We start from the raw sequence: 17,251 nt of genomic DNA, 5'->3' as shown, positions 1-17,251 counted from the left end.
TTCTGAGTTCCTGAGGGTCCAATTGGTCGGTTAAGGATCGTTTAAATCGAATCTGAGGCCAAAAGTTTTTTGCCAAAAAAAAAAGTAAGGCTAACCCCTTTCCATTTTTGGCGAAAATTTTCGCGATTTTGAAAAGTGCTGGAATCAATCAATTGTAGCACTGATCGAACGTAATTTTGCGAGAGAAGTCGATTGGGCGCAGTCCCAATACGCTGCGATCAACGCATCAAAAGTCACAGCCAAAAAACCAGAACCTGAATTTTCGACATTTTTCAGCAGGTGCTTTTTCGCTCGCCATTTCTCTCCTGTTGGTCCTACGCTCTTTTCGCTGCGATTTCTGAGTTCCTGAGGGTCCGATCGGTCAATTAGGGATCGTTTAAATCGAATCTGAGACCAAAAGTTTTTTGCCAAAAAAAAAAGTAAGGCTAACCCCTTTCCATTTTTGGCGAAAATTTTCGCGATTTTGAAAAGTGCTGGAATCAATCAATTGTAGCACTGATCGGACGTAATTTTGCGAGAGGAGTCGATTCGGCGCAGTCCCAATACGCTGCGATCAACGCATCAAAAGTTACAGCCAAAAAACCAGAACCTGAATTTTCGACATTTTTCAGCAGGTGCTGTTTCGCTCGCCATTTCTCTCCTGTTGGTCCTACGCTCTTTTCGCTGCGATTTCTGAGTTCCTGAGGGTCCATTTGGTCGGTTAAGGATCGTTTAAATCGAATCTGAGGCCAAAAGTTTTTTGCCAAAAAAAAAAGTAAGGCTAACCCCTTTCCATTTTTGGCGAAAATTGTCGCGATTTTGAAAAGTGCCGGAATCAATCAATTGTAGCACTGGTCGGACGAAATTTTGCGAGAGAAGTCGATTGGGCGCAGTCCCAATACGCTGCGATCAACGCATCAAAAGTTACAGCCAAAAAACCAGAACTTGAATTTTCGACATTTTTCAGCAGGTGCTTTTTCGCTCGCCATTCCCTCCTGTCGGTCCTACGCTCTTTTCGCTGCGATTTCTGAGTTCCTGAGGGTCCAATTGGTCGGTTAAGGATCGTTTAGATCGAATCTGAGACCAAAAGTTTTTTGCCAAAAAAAAAAGTAAGGCTAACCCCTTTCCATTTTTGGCGAAAATTTTCGCGATTTTGAAAAGTGCTGGAATCAATCAATTGTAGCACTGATCGGACGTAATTTTGCGAGAGAAGTCGATTGGGCGCAGTCCCAATACGCTGCGATCAACGCATCAAAAGTCACAGCCAAAAAACCAGAACCTGAATTTTCGACATTTTTCAGCAGGTGCTTTTTCGCTCGCCATTTCTCTCCTGTTGGTCCTACGCTCTTTTCGCTGCGATTTCTGAGTTCCTGAGGGTCCGATCGGTCAATTAAGGATCGTTTAAATCGAATCTGAGACCAAAAGTTTTCTGCCAAAAAAAAAAGTAAGGCTAACCCCTTTCCATTTTTGGCGAAAATTTTCGCGATTTTGGAAAGTGCTGGAATCAATCAATTGTAGCACTGATCGGACGTAATTTTGCGAGAGGAGTCGATTGGGCGCAGTCCCAATACGCTGCGATCAACGCATCAAAAGTTACAGCCAAAAAACCAGAACCTGAATTTTCGACATTTTTCAGCAGGTGCTTTTTCGCTCGCCATTTCTCTCCTGTTGGTCCTACGCTCTTTTCGCTGCGATTTCTGAGTTCCTGAGGGTCCGATCGGTCAATTAAGGATCGTTTAGATCGAATCTGAGACCAAAAGTTTTTTGCCAAAAAAAAAAGTAAGGCTAACCCCTTTCCATTTTTGGCGAAAATTATCGCGATTTTGAAAAGTGCTGGAATCAATCAATTGTAGCACTGATCGGACGTAATTTTGCGAGAGGAGTCGATTGGGCGCAGTCCCAATACGCTGCGATCAACGCATCAAAAGTTACAGCCAATAAACCAGAACCTGAATTTTCGACATTTTTCAGCAGGTGCTTTTTCGCTCGCCATTTCTCTCCTGTTGGTCCTACGCTCTTTTCGCTGCGATTTCTGAGTTCCTGAGGGTCCGATCGGTCAATTAAGGATCGTTTAAATCGAATCTGAGACCAGAAGTTTTTTGCCAAAAAAAAAAGTAAGGCTAACCCCTTTCCATTTTTGGCGAAAATTTTCGCGATTTCGAAAAGTGCTGGAATCAATCAATTGTAGCACTGGTCGGACGAAATTTTGCGAGAGAAGTCGATCGGGCGCAGTCCCAATACGCTGCGATCAACGCATTCAAAGTTACAGCCAAAAAACCAGAACCTGAATTTTCGACATTTTTCAGCAGGTGCTTTTTCGCTCGCCATTCCCTCCTGTCGGTCCTACGCTCTTTTCGCTGCGATTTCTGAATTCCTGAGGGTCCAATTGGTCGGTTAAGGATCGTTTAGATCGAATCTGAGACCAAAAGTTTTTTGCCAAAAAAAAAGTAAGGCTAACCCCTTTCCATTTTTGGCGAAAATTTTCGCGATTTTGAAAAGTGCTGGAATCAATCAATTGTAGCACTGATCGGACGTAATTTTGCGAGAGAAGTGGATTGGGCGCAGTCCCAATACGCTGCGATCAACGCATTAAAAGTTACAGCCAAAAAACCAGAACCTGAATTTTCGACATTTTTCAGCAGGTGCTTTTTCGCTCGCCATTTTTCTCCTGTTGGTCCTACGCTCTTTTCGCTGCGATTTCTGAGTTCCTGAGGGTCCAATTGGTCGGTTAAGGATCGTTTAAATCGGATCTGAGACCAAAAGTTTTTTGCCCAAAAAAAAAGTAAGGCTAACCCCTTTCCATTTTTGGCGAAAATTTTCGCGATTTTGAAAAGTGCTGGAATCAATCAATTGTAGCACTGATCGGACGTAATTTTGCGAGAGGAGTCGATTGGGCGCAGTCCCAATACGCTGCGATCAACGCATCAAAAGTTACAGCCAAAAAACCAGAACCTGAATTTTCGACATTTTTCAGCAGGTGCTTTTTCGCTCGCCATTTCTCTCCTGTTGGTCCTACGCTCTTTCTGCTGCGATTTCTGAGTTTCTGAGGGTCCAATTGGTCGGTTGAGGATCGTTTAAATCGAATCTGAGGCCAAAAGTTTTTTGCCAAAAAAAAAGTAAGGCTAACCCCTTTCCATTTTTGGCGAAAATTTTCGCGATTTTGAAAAGTGCTGGAATCAATCAATTGTAGCACTGGTCCGACGAAATTTTGCGAGAGAAGTCGATTGGGCGCAGTCCCAATACGCTGCGATCAACGCATCAAAAGTTACAGCCAAAAAACCAGAACCTGAATTTTCGACATTTTTCAGCAGGTGCTTTTTCGCTTGCCATCTCTCTCCTGTTGGTCCTACGCTCTTTTCGCTGCGATTTCTGAGTTCCTGAGGGTCCAATTGGTCGGTTAAGGATCGTTTAAATCGAATCTGAGACCAAAAGTTTTTTGCCAAAAAAAAAAGTAACGCTAACCCCTTTCCATTTTTGGCGAAAATTTTCGCGATTTTGAAAAGTGCTGGAATCAATCAATTGTAGCACTGATCGGACGTAATTTTGCGAGAGAAGTCGATTGGGCGCAGTCCCAATACGCTGCGATCAACGCATCATAAGTTACAGCCAAAAAACCAGAACCTGAATTTTCGACATTTTGAAAAGTGCTGGAATTAATCAATTGTAGCACTGGTCGGACGAAATTTTGCGAGAGAAGTCGATTGGGCGCAGTCCCAATACGCTGCGATCAACGCATCAAAAGTTACAGCCAAAAAACCAGAACTTGAATTTTCGACATTTTTCAGCAGGTGCTTTTTCGCTCGCCATTTCTCTCCTGTCGGTCCTACGCTCTTTTCGCTGCGATTTCTGAGTTCCTGAGGGTCCAATTGGTCGGTTAAGGATCGTTTAAATCGAATCTGAGGCCAAAAGTTTTTTGCCAAAAAAAAAAGTAAGGCTAACCCCTTTCCATTTTTGGCGAAAATTTTCGCGATTTTGAAAAGTGCTGGAATCAATCAATTGTAGCACTGATCGGACGTAATTTTGCGAGAGGAGTCGATTGGGCGCAGTCCCAATACGCTGCGATCAACGCATCAAAAGTTACAGCCAAAAAACCAGAACCTGAATTTTCGACATTTTTCAGCAGGTGCTTTTTCGCTCGCCATCTCTCTCCTGTTGGTCCTACGCTCTTTTCGCTGCGATTTCTGAGTTCCTGAGGGTCCAATTGGTCGGTTAAGGATCGTTTAAATCGAATCTGAGACCAAAAGTTTTTTGCCAAAAAAAAAAGTAAGGCTAACCCCTTTCCATTTTTGGCGAAAATTTTCGCGATTTTGAAAAGTGCTGGAATCAATCAATTGTAGCACTGATCGGACGTAATTTTGCGAGAGAAGTCGATTGGGCGCAGTCCCAATACGCTGCGATCAACGCATTATAAGTTACAGCCAAAAAACGAAAACTCGTTTTTAACACATTTTTCAGCAGGTGCTTTTTGCTTCCTAACTCCTCTCCTGCTGATCCAACGCTATTTTCGCTGCGTTTTCTGAGTTTCTGGGTGTCCAATTAGTCAGGAAAGAGTCTTTCTAATCGAATCTGAGACCAAAAATTTTCGGCTCTAATAATGACAAAAAAGTAAGGCTAACCCCTTTGCATTTTTGTCGAAAATATTCGTGATTTCGAAAAGTGCTGGAATCAAGTCTTTCTGGCACTATTCCGACGTAATTTTGCGAGAAAAATCGATTGCGCTTGCTGATATTTTGCAGCTGACAATATGTTTGATTTGTTAAAAAAAAACATTATACCTCCAGCGAATGAATCATCCCGTACCGTAACACATTCCGATTGACGTGCAATCTGCAGCCTTCTTCATTCAATCCGTAGCTGTTCACGACGATGCTGTTATGCCGTTTACGAAGCATGAATCGAGCTTATTTACGAAACATATTTCAGTTTGTGCACCTGTGAGTAGGCTTTACAGTTGATTCCATCAATCGGCACGTGTAAGCGAAAACGCGAAATATATCAGCGAGTACACCTGTGCAGATCTATTGGCTGGACTCAAGCTGCAGCAGCATGCAACAATCTGCAATCACGCCCACTATCGTACCATAACGCGCTGCCGATCGCAGCGACATACGACCTGATGGTACAGGAAATTTTACCTGAGAAAGACAACATTGCACCCTTCGATTTTCCTCGCAAACGGCTAATTTGTGACTTTGAGCCAATTTCTGCGTAAAAATAATAGCATACATTTTATACAGAGCCTCCGATTAGCGTAAAGAAATAAAATATCGCACATTCTTCACAAAGCATATATTACGTAAAAACAAGTAAAAATTTGATTCAAGCAGAAAAAGTATAATCTACTTGCTGCCGCGAAACACACAACGGCAACTACAGAGTGGCGACGGCATCGGTACTGCATCCAGCCGTTTGCTGCACGTGAAAATGCAGATGAAGTTTTTCATACCAGCACGTTTTGTGGCTCTATCTAGCATGCATGATGTAAGTATTTGCTAGAATGGAGCACGGCGAAGAATTTCAGTCCGGCAACACTGGATCATACCGCGTGTATGGAGTAAATTGGAGTTGTAGTAACCATAGACTTATAATAGTAACCTGTTACTTCGATGAGTTCTTGATATCGAAATGAGGATATTTAAGGAAAGTGCTTGGGAGATTGACGTAACAGGTGACAAACTGACGAACGAACTATTTATCGGTGTAAGTTTACCAAAATGTATATAATATGAATCCTAACCTTTTCTAACCTCAAAACTGTGTTCGAAGAACTTATTTACTAATTGAATGCCTTGATACTTTTTATGCAGCGGAAGAAGAAAGCCAAACCGACCAAAATATCGGTTAATATTCTTCAGGCTGAGAAGAAATCGATACTACGTAAAAAACCGAAATCAAAAGTTGCCAAACTGGCACGGAATGCTGAAATTATCAATCTTCCTGCAGCTAGAAATGGAGTCAGTAGCAAGAAACGTAAATCTTCTGACTCAACGATAAACGAAACTTCAATTAAGAAATGGAAATCCGAATCACATAAAAATTCGGACCCTAGATCTAGTGCCAATGCAAATAACAGTGCCACTGAATTATCGTTGAAAAAGAACAAACCTAACAAAGTTAATAAAAAAAAAATTCCAAACAATGCTCATCATAGGATCCGCAAACAGAAATTGGAGCCAAATGGAGATCTTCTTGCAAAGCGGATTCAAAAGCAAAAATTAAAGCGTAAGAAAAAGAAACTAAAAAATCTAAGAAATTCAAGCAGTACAAAAGAGCCTTCTATTGCAAACCTGACAGATGGAAGAGACAATTCCACAACGGATGTTCAGGCTGAAATGAAAGACGATAAGAATTTGACCAATCTCAAAGTTTCAACCAAAGTTATTGAATCCAGAATAACAATCGACAGATTACAGAAATTGCTCGCTGAAAAGCAGCAGCATGACTCAATAAAGATCTATAAGAAAAGTACTGAGCAAAAATCACTAAGAGACAGAATGTTGGCTAGACTCAAGTCTTCAAGGTTTCGATACTTGAACGAACAAATGTACAACAGCGAAAGCTGGTCGTCCAAGAAATATTTCAAGGAAGATCCTGACGCATTTTTAGCCTACCATGAAGGCTATCAGCTCCAAGTGGAACAGTGGCCTTTGAACCCTTTAGATACCATAATCGCATCGATAAAAAAAATGTAAGGAAACAATATTTAACACAGATCAGTTTTTCGTTTATAGGAGCTTATATATTCTGTTCAATTAAATATAATGGCACAAATAAATTTGTATCGATACTGTATCACTTCTTAATTTTACACCGACAGGCCGAAAGACTATATTGTCGCAGACTTCGGATGCGGCGAAGCCAGACTTGCAGCCAGTGTAACACAGAAAGTACACTCCTTGGATCTGGTTGCCATAAATGATAAAGTCACCACCTGCGATATGGCACATTCGTCATTGCTGACGGGCCGAATTGATGTCGTGGTTTTCTGCCTCTCTCTGATGGGCACAAATCTGACAGATTACTTGACAGAAGCCAACAGAGTTCTGAAGAAAGAGTAGGTATCAAACTACGTGTGCAGGAAATAAGTGGCTCCATATTTTCGGATTTTTATGTTGAACACTAACTTCACTTTTATTCAGCACAATAATTTGATTTTTTTGCGTTTCTGCCTTCAGTGGGATTCTCAAAATTGCCGAAGTTGAAAGTAGGTTCAATGACGTGGACGAGTTCATCAAAACTTTGGGTGTTTACGGATTTGTCAATACGTGGAAAGACTTATCGCACAACTTATTCTACTTTATGGACTTTAAAAAAGACGCCGACGTCACGAAAAAACGAAGTAAACTTCCACCTCTCGTGCTCAATCCGTGTTTATATAAAAAACGTTGATACCAGATCACCATAAAATAATGATATAAGTTACCGTTCCTTCCGCAATATTGTATATAGTTAATTACTAGTTTTTATATCCGCGTCCTATGTTGTGAAAATGATGAATAAAAATCTTAATTTTATGGCTTTTGTTAAAACTCAACCTATGAATTGAAATGATTTATTTGTACCACCGTGTGGAGATTCACTTTTTCGACAAAAGTTTCACAACAACACATGGACGAATATTTTATGTGCCAGCTTAATCAGAGTGTTAGATTTCACACACGCTGATCTGCATTGCACAATATGTAGTAAAGTAATATTGTCGAACGTTTTATGTTGTCATCCCACTAGAGTTACCAAAAAAAATGACTCTATTCTTTTGGCTGGTTCGGGGATTTTCAATCTATGGCACTTTATCATAACGCCGTTACATACAGGATACGGCGCTCTTATATAAATTTGCCATGAAGATGATTCGTATAAAGAATATCATTCATCATAATGCCAATGAATATTCTAGAATACCAGTAATCTATAGCAAATCAAGATAAATCATAAGCTTAATCAGTAATAGGAAAAAGAATACAGGCATAACAGTTTTGTACAAAAAAATACACCTTTTATATATGTATTCAACAGTTCACGTATTCATAAGTTTTAAATGCTATCAAAAACGTATGGAAAATGGTGAAAATAAAGAAACTTTTATCCATCTATGGGGTTTTAGATCGCAATGAATTAAAAATATTATAAACTTAACGTTAAAGAACAATCTCTCAGTTGTTCTTTGTCATTGAAAAAATTGTGTAGAAAATTAAATATATTACATTTTGCGATAGATAAGGAACAAAACGTTCATTTGATTGAATTTTTTTTTCTATCGCATTGAATTATTCAAATTAAAAATTGATTTTCTCTTGGAGAGTAATTGGAAGAAATTAATTTCTAAATTATTATACGTTTTGCGTCGTAGTACGGTAACCAGCATATCATGAATATGCCTGTGATGATTGGATTACCGGAAATTCGATATATCAATTCCATCCAGCACGTCTTCGGCCTCATCTCTGAGGTTCTCCACCTTCTCCAACAATAAGAGCTGCAAAATAACAAAATGTACTCAAAATGTGCATTTTATTTAATTAATTGTAACTAATTCGTCGCTTACAAAAATTTATTGATTTCATTCTGCCAATTGGAATTAAACATAAAGCTTCAAATATCAAAACATACCTTAGCTGCAGCGACGATCTGACTAGCGACTCGCATCGGCAAGTTTTCAATTTTATCACACATTTCCATTGGCTGACCCAGTGCTACAGATTGCAATGTTTTGTATCCAGCATTGAACAACTGTCTGGCACGTCCCTGAGTGAAGAAATCAAAACACAATACTTACATGTTATTCATTTTTGACATTTCAAGGTACATTGAATGCGTATCTTTTGCATTTTTGACGTACAATTTTCACACTAGGAAGTTCTATTAACGGTTCGAGTTCAACCGAGCAGCAGTGTGATAGCCGTTTACTAAAACTGTGCAACAGGTCTCTGAATGCCCAAAATTCATCAAGTTCCTGAAAGAGAAGACGCCGTGAGCAAGATTCTCATTTTCTTTTACCATCATAGATCTGCATTATTTTTCGTTCTGACATATTCTAGGTAGCAAGATATGCGTGCGATAATTACCGCGCAAAACCGTTCCACGCTTGAAGCAAAGGATGCGGAAGCGTTCATTAAATTTTGTACTATTCCTCGATTGACTTGATACTTAGTAGATACTATGTGAACAGTTTGCTGATTCCACAACTCATTGAGCATTAGGGTCAAATAAAACCTGTTTACGACGTTAGAATCGACATTCTGTGTAGGAAGAAAACAGATGTTATAAAGTCTTACATTTTCGGTATTTACAAATAAGTATGAAATAATATTTCAATTTAAAACCTTTGGCATCACTCCAGCTCTCAGTTTGGTTGCAACTGTCTCGTTTATGCCTAAAACTCTTGCAGTCTCCATCTGTACGGGAGACAAGTTGCAAACCTGCAACAAATTACATGAAATTTAAAGGCGAATCTCTTTTTGTATCCTACTGACTTACCACATCGCAGTACACGTTTCCAGATGGTTTTACAAGATCAACAACATCGTATGGCGTCACGAGGTACAAAAGGTGGAGACAGTCGAGTAGCACTAGCTGGTTTTGTGCTGATTTTAAGTCTCTGTACAGCATATGCGCACGATTCAGATCGACGCATCCTAAAAATCATGAAATACGGTATTACAAATATGATAAGAGCATAGAGAAAAAATGCAGTTAAAAAATTCGGTACCCTCACCTTTCATAGCTGCTCTTCCCAGTTTGCATACTTCCAGTTTTGTTGTTCTATTAAGTTTTACAATTTTTTTTCTAGGTCGTGGTGTTTCCTGAGCTGTTTTTAAATTATCTTGCGACTGAATGAGGACAGTTAAGTTGGGATTGATTTCACTGTGATTAGTAACTTGTTTCACTTTAATTACACGTGTTTTTATTAGCTTTGTGATCGTTTTGTCAGTAATATTATTTGTATTAATATTTAGCCTCTTCTGTTGTATTCCAAGAAGCGTAGTTCCAGCTATTTTGTGCAACTCTGATCTAGTTGTAGCCAAATTTAAGAGAATCGAACTCAGAATCAAATTGTTTATACCCCTGTCTTCTTCAACGTGTAAAGTACTGATACAGTCGTCCATATTAGAAGTTAACAACTCTTTTACCTAAGATGAAGAGGGGAAACGTCATGTTTATCTAATAACCAATGAATAATTGCAATAGTAGTGGCAAAATTTATGTAAAATCCAGCACCTTGGGAATTTCGTTTGTTCTACAAATCAGTATACTTTCTCCAACGTCTTTCATCCCAGCTCTTCCAGCTCTACCGATCATTTGTTTATAACGACTCAAGTTTAGAAACTGATTACCAACATATGGACGTCTGAGTATTACCTGTAATGTGAACAAATTATAACGAAATTGAAAAGGCAGACCATGTCTATAATAGAAACTTACCCTTCGCGCTGGTAAATTAACGCCAGCAGCCAAAGTTGAGGTGCAACAAATTACAGAAAGAGTTCCGGATCTGAACGCTTCCTCCAGTAGCTTTCGCTCTTCTGCCATCAAACCAGAGTGATGATAAGCTACGCCAAACTTTATAGTTAGTTCCAGAATCTCACAGAGAGCACCTTCAGTTTTCAATGCTCTTATCAATATATCTTTCTCCTTTTTCTTATGATTGTGCAGAGATCTGGATGATTGTTAGAATGCAATTATTAAAGTAATCACGATACTTTTATAGAAAGACAAAATGGCCAGGGTATGATTTGCTATTCTCCTTACTTGAACAGAACTTTCGTCAACAATATAGAAACATTCTCACAGTTCTTGCGACTCGGACAAAATATTAGACAAGAGTCTTGTGGTACAACATCCATTACCAATCCTCCAAGTTTATCTGGATCAAGCCTGAGAGCTTCCTGGGAGTACTAAATTTTGAAGGGAATAAACTGTCATCATTAACGTACTTCAAATGTATTGTAAACTTATGTAAACACAATTATGACCACCGAGATAAACGCTTACTCACAGCGTAAGCAATTTTCTTTAGATCAGTTAGTATTTCTTCTTGCTCAAGATCTACAAGCCAAATATCGTCCTCACATTTAACATACTCTTTCAATTCTACAGGCCTAAAATCTTTCGTGTAAATTTCAGCATTCAAAAATTTAGCGATTTCATTCAAATTCCCAATAGTGGCGCTCATTCCGATAATATGCGGATTATCTGAGAAAAAAGAACTCATAATGAAGTGAAATGCTTTCGAGCATTGAGCAGATTATTTTTTTTCAACGCACTTCCAGTGTACATTATTTTTGTCAGTAGACCTTCTAGTGTTGCGCCTCTGCCTCCATCTTCTCCTAATAAATGAAGCTCATCAACAACGACCATTCCAACCTACTCAAAATGTTTCCCATTAAATTCAAGGTAATTTCATCCAAACTTTTGACTTTGAAACATTAGTACAACGTTACCTCATGAAGACGCTGGTTTTCTATCAAGCTATTAACCAGGCCCAGTCCCTTCTCAATCGTGCAGACATAAATGGTGTGTTTTCTCCGCCTTTTACGCGGCGGGTACTGCCCGTTTCCAGCGGCATATTCCTCGACCAAAAAATCTAAGGCCAGGGCAAAAGGTGCCAAAGAACGTACCTAAAATAAATTACAAGTATTATGAGCAAGGCGCAGAAGCATGAGAAGCAATATTGTGAAATTGCAAAAAGATGTTTTGAGCAGTAGCACCTTTTCTTGAACGATTGCAACAAAGGGAAGTATGAAGATTGCATTTTTTTTGTTAGCGACAAGCTCCTTGAGCATTAATATCTCAGCCACTAATGTTTTTCCACCACTTGTTGGGAGGGCATAAATTAAATTTTTTCGATCATAAATTGCCTTGAGTTTAAGACACTCGTCTTGCCATTCTGTAGATGGCAAAAAGTTTCCTCAATTTCTGTATCAAAAAATTTAAAGAACAAAGAAACTGGAAAGCATTTACCAAAAGAGGAACCTTACCATATAGTTCATCAATTCCCTTTACACGCTGTATAAGTGATTTTACCGAGCCTGGAAGTCCGTAAAAGGAATCTTTCATCGCATCCTCACAAAACCGTGGGACAACCGTCCGACTCTTTTTGTTGGGTCTGCTATTTTCCTTAAGTGGTGATAACGAGTGTTTTTGAACACGCGGACCAGTCGAAGGACAATCCAATGGTTCGGAATGAATTTTTTTTGGAGAAGTCAAGGTGCTGAAACTATCTAATACAGCCAACGGAGAGCACTCAGATTTGGTAGCTTCGACGTTCTCGTTATTGGATGATTCAAGTTCATTGAATACTCGATCCAGTAGACTGTCATCTTCCCACATAGATTTTTCGATACCAGAATCTACGACCGTATTGTTTAACCGATCATCACGGCATATCGATATTTCTGTTGTATTCAGTATGGTTTTCAGCTCCATGTGAACTTGTTCAGTTTTTTGTACCAAGGTTGACTCTATTTGACAAAATTCCTGGTCGCTTATATTCAAGTTCAATATTTTACTGTAATTGTGATCTTTCACTTGTTCAAAGTTTGTATCTTTCTCAAAGAACATGTTTTCCTCGGCATTAGTGTGGTTGTTATTATTCTGATAATATTCATTATCGTCCTTTGTTGCTGTAGCGACAACATTGTCAGTAGCATATGTAAATTCTTCATCAAAACTTATCGTGTTTAGTACAGTGTCGTCAATGGATAACCACGACGAAGGAAACGAGTTTCCTCCTGCCACTATTAAATTAGCACCGAGCTTTAGACTGCTTCCTCTACTCATTTTTTGACCAAGAGAAAAATCAGCCTGATCAGGTGTCACAGCCATTATGTTTGAATCACTTTACAAGTGAATTATGTCAACCTTAGAGGTTATACTCTGTTACCAAGGATGTAGCTTTATCGTGCCAATTTCCTTATTCTAACACGCGTAGCACCTTTGACTAGATGATTAATTTTTTGCTTTTGCAGAACTAGGTTATTCTACGCGGGAGCGTGTGTTCCGTCCACTCAAAATTCAAACGTTACAGTCGCCGCATTAAACGTAACACAGGTACACGGTGTTCGATGACAAGTCCGCTAGTAGCGACATCCAGCGGTAATTCGAAATTCGAACTTCGCCAGTTGCGGTGGGTAACGATTTTTTATCCTGCAATGCCGTGATACGGTAGTCACAAATGCATGAGAAGTTGCCTACGGATAGGAGTATCTTCGAGTCCACTGATGGTATTCGAGCTAATATCGTTATAAATGGAAATGCAGAAATGGCGCTACGTTAAAAATGTAAATATTGTAACGTTCTTTGACGTTACGGAAATAAAATATGGATCCGCGAGTTTAATTATCAAGTCAAAATCAAGAGCGTGAATAAAATGTTGTGAAAAAGTTTTAATTGCGTAATATGTGTTTCTCGTTTGAAGTCTGAAACAAGACTATTTTTACAATAATGTTGGTTGACGGAGCAATCTTATTCTTTTGAAAGACATAAGAGGTTTATAAACGTCTTTTATCTATGATGACTACTAGATCATTAAAGAGGGGGCAAAACGGGTGATTTCACCCTTTGTAACAATATCTTATGCTGAAGAAAGGATTCATAACGAAACACTTTGTTCATAATTAGTTTCAATCTGTGGTGTTTTCCTTGCTTTTTTTCTGTTGTCTATTTTTAGAAAGACTATCTACATGTTCCGTATCCTGTTATATTTCTCATATCGCAGTCGTACGAGTAATTTTTAATAATTATTCATCGCAATCTGAGCGGTGAATTTCCAAAGTGCAAAAGAATGTTTTTTAAATGCTGTTTTGCCGGCAACGGCACCGCTTCGTGTTGAATCACGCATTCCATTAATTAGGTATTTACAACGTCCAGAATGCTTCACAGTGTATTATAGTCACATGTGAGCGATGTATTAACTTAAGCTCATCACATACGGTGTTATTTCTAGAATTACTCTACGGCAGAAGGTTGGTCACCAACAAACGAAGCCCACCGAACGTTGTAGCTTGGGTATTTTAGGCTGAATTTTTTTTTTGCTGGAGACTCAGTGATCGAACTTGTCGAAACTGAGTGCATTTCGCAGTACTAAATCAGTGAAATGCGGTTTAAAGGTGTTCGATTCATGTTATGTTCAATAATGTGCATCAAAATAATTCCAATCGGATACAACGGTATATTATTGGAAAAGGTTGAACAACATGCCAGCTGCTGTAAGCCTCCAACATAGATATGTTAGTAGAATTTCGCATACGGCAAGGATAATACGTCATGTGCGAAAACAATCGACGTGTATCCTGTAACATGCGGGGTAGTTTCTTGAGGATCATGATTTATCACCGGGCCGACGAGCTGAACTGCGGTCCACGATGCTCCATGAATATAGGGAGAGATCAATAACATATAATATTTCCAATACTCCGTACTTGCCATCTGGACTTCGTTACGATCTCCGATAGCATTACGATCCTTGCGATTTTTTAAAATTCAATTCAAACTTTAATTTAAACGCAAACATGCTGCGGATATGTTTTGTTACTTGCTAAAGATTTGCTCGCTCCAGAAGAGAATCACGATTAGGAAAATATGCCGAGTGAAGATATAAGGTATTTTCATAAGTATAAATAATACACGTTTGAGTCTCTGTCGCAGCAGTTTTAATGGTTCCGCCATAGATTGTATAGGTAGAGGAAGAACGCGAGTGTGCTAAATCTATTGGCAGCCATGGTCTGCGATAACGACCCCTTCCCTCCTTTGGAAAGTTAGTTGTTGGTCAACGAAGAAACTTCGGTCAGGAAATTTCTAAAGAAAAAAGAACGAGCCCGAAGAATTTATCGTCCAATATAAGAAAGCCGAACCAATAACTATAACGGCCCGGCGCACCCACCCGTTACTCTTATTTTATACGGAAATCATCGAAAGCTCTATCTTGCATTACCCATCGACCTAAACTTTCTTGGTCGGTTCTTCGATACATTTTACCGTTAATATCGACACCACACCCTTGTCATTAGACACCTAACCAGCCCACGCAACGCGATCATTTGATTTCCATTTATTCCTGTACCCATTAATGCGTGCTTCTCCGCTTACCGTAAACAGTACGGGCAACACGTTGCGAAATCTACTTACCATATGCTATTTTGCTTGGAGTGGATTGAACCGCAGGTCCACGCGGAGAATAAACAAGCGATTGCCATTGCCTCCTTAGGGCGTTCCACCTGAGGCGTATCAAGCCATTGCGTGTATCGACATAACTAGGACTTTACAATTCGTCGCCATTTTGCCTTTTTCAATCAAATTAATAACCGCGCGTGCAATTTCTTGAGCAGAAAACTTGGCTGACCTGCATCGTGTAAGATCCTTTTAGTCTAGAACTGGATCAACACATATTCTTTAACGATGTCTCGATACTTGTCTCCCGACTCAACAGCGATAAACCCCATCTCTTGATCACACGAATTTGTTCAATACATCAAAATATACTTAGCTTAGTAAGTTTCAACCGAAAACTTTTTCTGTGGTTTCAAATTCCCGCGAAATTCATTATTACGTGTTAACTTTGCGTCTTGATATTGCATGGAAAAAATCATCAGAGCTATTCGTAGACACGCGAGTTTCACCCGTATAAATCGGTGCAAAATCTAAAAATTCTGCTGACAGAAACGGTACCGTACCTTCGGAGATCCTATCCGGAATTCTAGTAGACCGCCCAACTCCTTAGACTAAAACCGGTAAGGTAAATTCCCAGGTCATAGTTGGATATATTCCGAAACGTTATACCTATGTAAATACCTACAGCCGAACTATGTATCCTCTAAGACCATGCATTCCCAGACCAAAGGCGAGGATTGATCGCAGGGGTTTCATTTCTGTTGCAATGAAGATTCCTCGCTGAGCCCGGAGAGAAAGACAGTTGGCCGAAGTAAATAACTTTCATCCCTAAGGACGAACAGGCAGCTTAAGGGTATCGACGTTGTACGTACGCGTGTACAAGGGCGCAGAGTCGGAGGGACGGAGGACACACCTGGAATGCCTACGCGAACCTTGTGCGCACTGTGGAAGGCTAAGTTCAACTAATGTATTCACGGGGTAGGTAATCATTGCGGTGCCTTGTTGTATGGAAATCGTATCCCCCCCGGGCTAAAGGAAGGATCTTTCGGCGAAGAGGAATACTTGCGCTGCCGTGTATCGCTATCGGGTCCGTCGTCATCCGACGGAATTGATTTCACTTGGATGAATTTGATTTGGAATAGCGGTCTCTGTCCGTAGCCATTTCGACGTTTTGTTCGGGTGCGATGCCCTGCGACGATAAAAACATTGCAGACGGAAACAGAGAACCTAAAATACACGTACGCATGCACCAATATATGAGTGAGAAATGAGGTGGTACTTTTCAAATACAAGGAGCGAAATGTACTTAAATGAATAATCAGTGAAATCAGAATGGTCCACTTGCAATTCCCGTATTAAACAAAGGGGAGAGAAGGCGCACGCTTACCGACAATTATAGTGGAGCCATTCAATTCACTGGCTGCGAGATCTTAGACCCTTCAGGATCCGCCGTAAGTTCAACAATGTGAAAGTAGGTCGTGCTATGTGTGGCGTATCGCCGAGCTGGCTGCAGAAATGTTGCAAACCTGAGTTTCAGGGTTTTTTCTGCAAATACCTGGTTTTATATTAACATTGCCAATTGATAAATACTAACTCAACTCCCGATCATAATTGCAGTGAAGACAATAATTAGGACTCGGCTATGCCCAAGAGTTGGGACGGATATAAATATTTTTTGTAACAACGTGCGTAAAGTAAGCTTTTTTGATCGTGATTTCCGCGCTCGAAGTGCTACGTTTTGGCACTTTACCTGTATACCATGCGGATCCGCGAGTATTTCGAAACGCTGTATCGAAATGACCTCACTTTAAGTGCGGTTCGCTAAACAGTAGCACCTTACGCACGGAAATTAAGATAAAAAAGGCTTACTTTATGTGCGCGGTTATAATAAATAACGTTTCATACCAGCGCGTGAGATTTCACAGCCACGTACAATCATGTCACCGGTAATTATACGCGGTACGTAAATATCACTTTACCAACTTTAATCGAAAACTACTATTCGAGCATAAATATACCTTTTGATCTATAAGAGATAACATGGCATGAATGAAAACATTTGACTATCTATACTCCGTCAAATTTCGACCACGAGTCCGCAAACAGCGCATCGAACGCCCATTCCACTTGCAATGACGTTATCATGTGTGTGATGACAATGCAA

General features: G+C 39.8%; 2 protein-coding genes and 1 long non-coding RNA gene across 6 annotated transcripts; 1 reads left to right on the top strand and 2 right to left on the bottom strand.

The window, feature by feature from the left end:
* The first annotated feature begins 5,359 nt into the window (after positions 1 to 5,359).
* On the top strand, positions 5,360 to 7,493 carry LOC107224590 (ribosomal RNA-processing protein 8). Its single transcript, XM_046742854.1, has 4 exons — positions 5,360 to 5,679; positions 5,787 to 6,667; positions 6,797 to 7,033; positions 7,155 to 7,493. Exons 1-4 carry the CDS (start codon positions 5,605 to 5,607, stop codon positions 7,366 to 7,368), a joined length of 1,407 nt encoding a protein of 468 aa, XP_046598810.1. The 5' UTR covers positions 5,360 to 5,604; the 3' UTR covers positions 7,369 to 7,493.
* Positions 7,494 to 7,573: 80 nt separating this feature from the next.
* LOC107224592 (helicase POLQ-like) lies at positions 7,574 to 13,065 on the bottom strand. Of its 4 annotated transcripts, XM_015664700.2 has the most exons (15): positions 11,958 to 13,059; positions 11,688 to 11,866; positions 11,421 to 11,597; positions 11,244 to 11,343; positions 10,976 to 11,172; positions 10,729 to 10,874; positions 10,402 to 10,636; positions 10,198 to 10,338; positions 9,695 to 10,109; positions 9,457 to 9,614; positions 9,303 to 9,398; positions 9,045 to 9,218; positions 8,819 to 8,932; positions 8,590 to 8,724; positions 7,574 to 8,455 (listed from the first exon to the last, which is right to left on the bottom strand). In XM_015664700.2, exons 1-15 carry the CDS (start codon positions 12,802 to 12,804, stop codon positions 8,372 to 8,374), a joined length of 3,198 nt encoding a protein of 1,065 aa, XP_015520186.1. In that variant the 5' UTR covers positions 12,805 to 13,059; the 3' UTR covers positions 7,574 to 8,371. The 4 variants fall into 4 exon arrangements, with proteins under 4 accessions (XP_015520186.1, XP_046598809.1, XP_046598807.1 ...); XM_046742853.1 differs by lacking the exon at positions 11,688 to 11,866 and having other exon boundaries at positions 11,958 to 12,107; XM_046742851.1 differs by lacking the exons at positions 10,976 to 11,172; positions 11,244 to 11,343 and having other exon boundaries at positions 11,958 to 13,060.
* A 460-nt stretch (positions 13,066 to 13,525) lies between these two features.
* Positions 13,526 to 17,249, bottom strand: LOC124294990. The gene is made up of 3 exons (XR_006904892.1): positions 16,993 to 17,249; positions 16,475 to 16,632; positions 13,526 to 16,276 (listed from the first exon to the last, which is right to left on the bottom strand). It is a non-coding gene; the product is annotated as an uncharacterized LOC124294990 (long non-coding RNA).
* Positions 17,250 to 17,251: the final 2 nt, after the last annotated feature.

The sequence above is a fragment of the Neodiprion lecontei genome, chromosome 6 (assembly GCF_021901455.1).
Source record: "Neodiprion lecontei isolate iyNeoLeco1 chromosome 6, iyNeoLeco1.1, whole genome shotgun sequence".
NCBI classification, from domain to species: Eukaryota; Metazoa; Arthropoda; class Insecta; order Hymenoptera; family Diprionidae; genus Neodiprion; species Neodiprion lecontei.
The sequence above is the reverse complement of the archived record's forward strand: the minus strand, read 5'-3'. Positions and strand labels throughout refer to the sequence as shown.

Excerpts from the sequence above, each read along its gene's own strand:
- LOC107224590 (XM_046742854.1), top strand. The coding sequence starts at position 5,605 with ATGAGGATATTTAAGGAAAGTGCTTGGGAGATTGACGTAACAGGTGAC. Across the intron at positions 5,680-5,786 it reads CGAACGAACTATTTATCGGT|CGGAAGAAGAAAGCCAAACC; the intron begins GTAAGTTTACCA and ends CTTTTTATGCAG. Across the intron at positions 6,668-6,796 it reads ATCGCATCGATAAAAAAAAT|GCCGAAAGACTATATTGTCG; the intron begins GTAAGGAAACAA and ends TTACACCGACAG.
- LOC107224592 (XM_015664700.2), bottom strand. The coding sequence starts at position 12,804 with ATGGCTGTGACACCTGATCAGGCTGATTTTTCTCTTGGTCAAAAAATG. Across the intron at positions 10,637-10,728 it reads TTGACGAAAGTTCTGTTCAA|ATCTCTGCACAATCATAAGA; the intron begins GTAAGGAGAATA and ends ACAATCATCCAG. Across the intron at positions 8,725-8,818 it reads AACTTCCTAGTGTGAAAATT|GGACGTGCCAGACAGTTGTT; the intron begins GTACGTCAAAAA and ends TTCTTCACTCAG.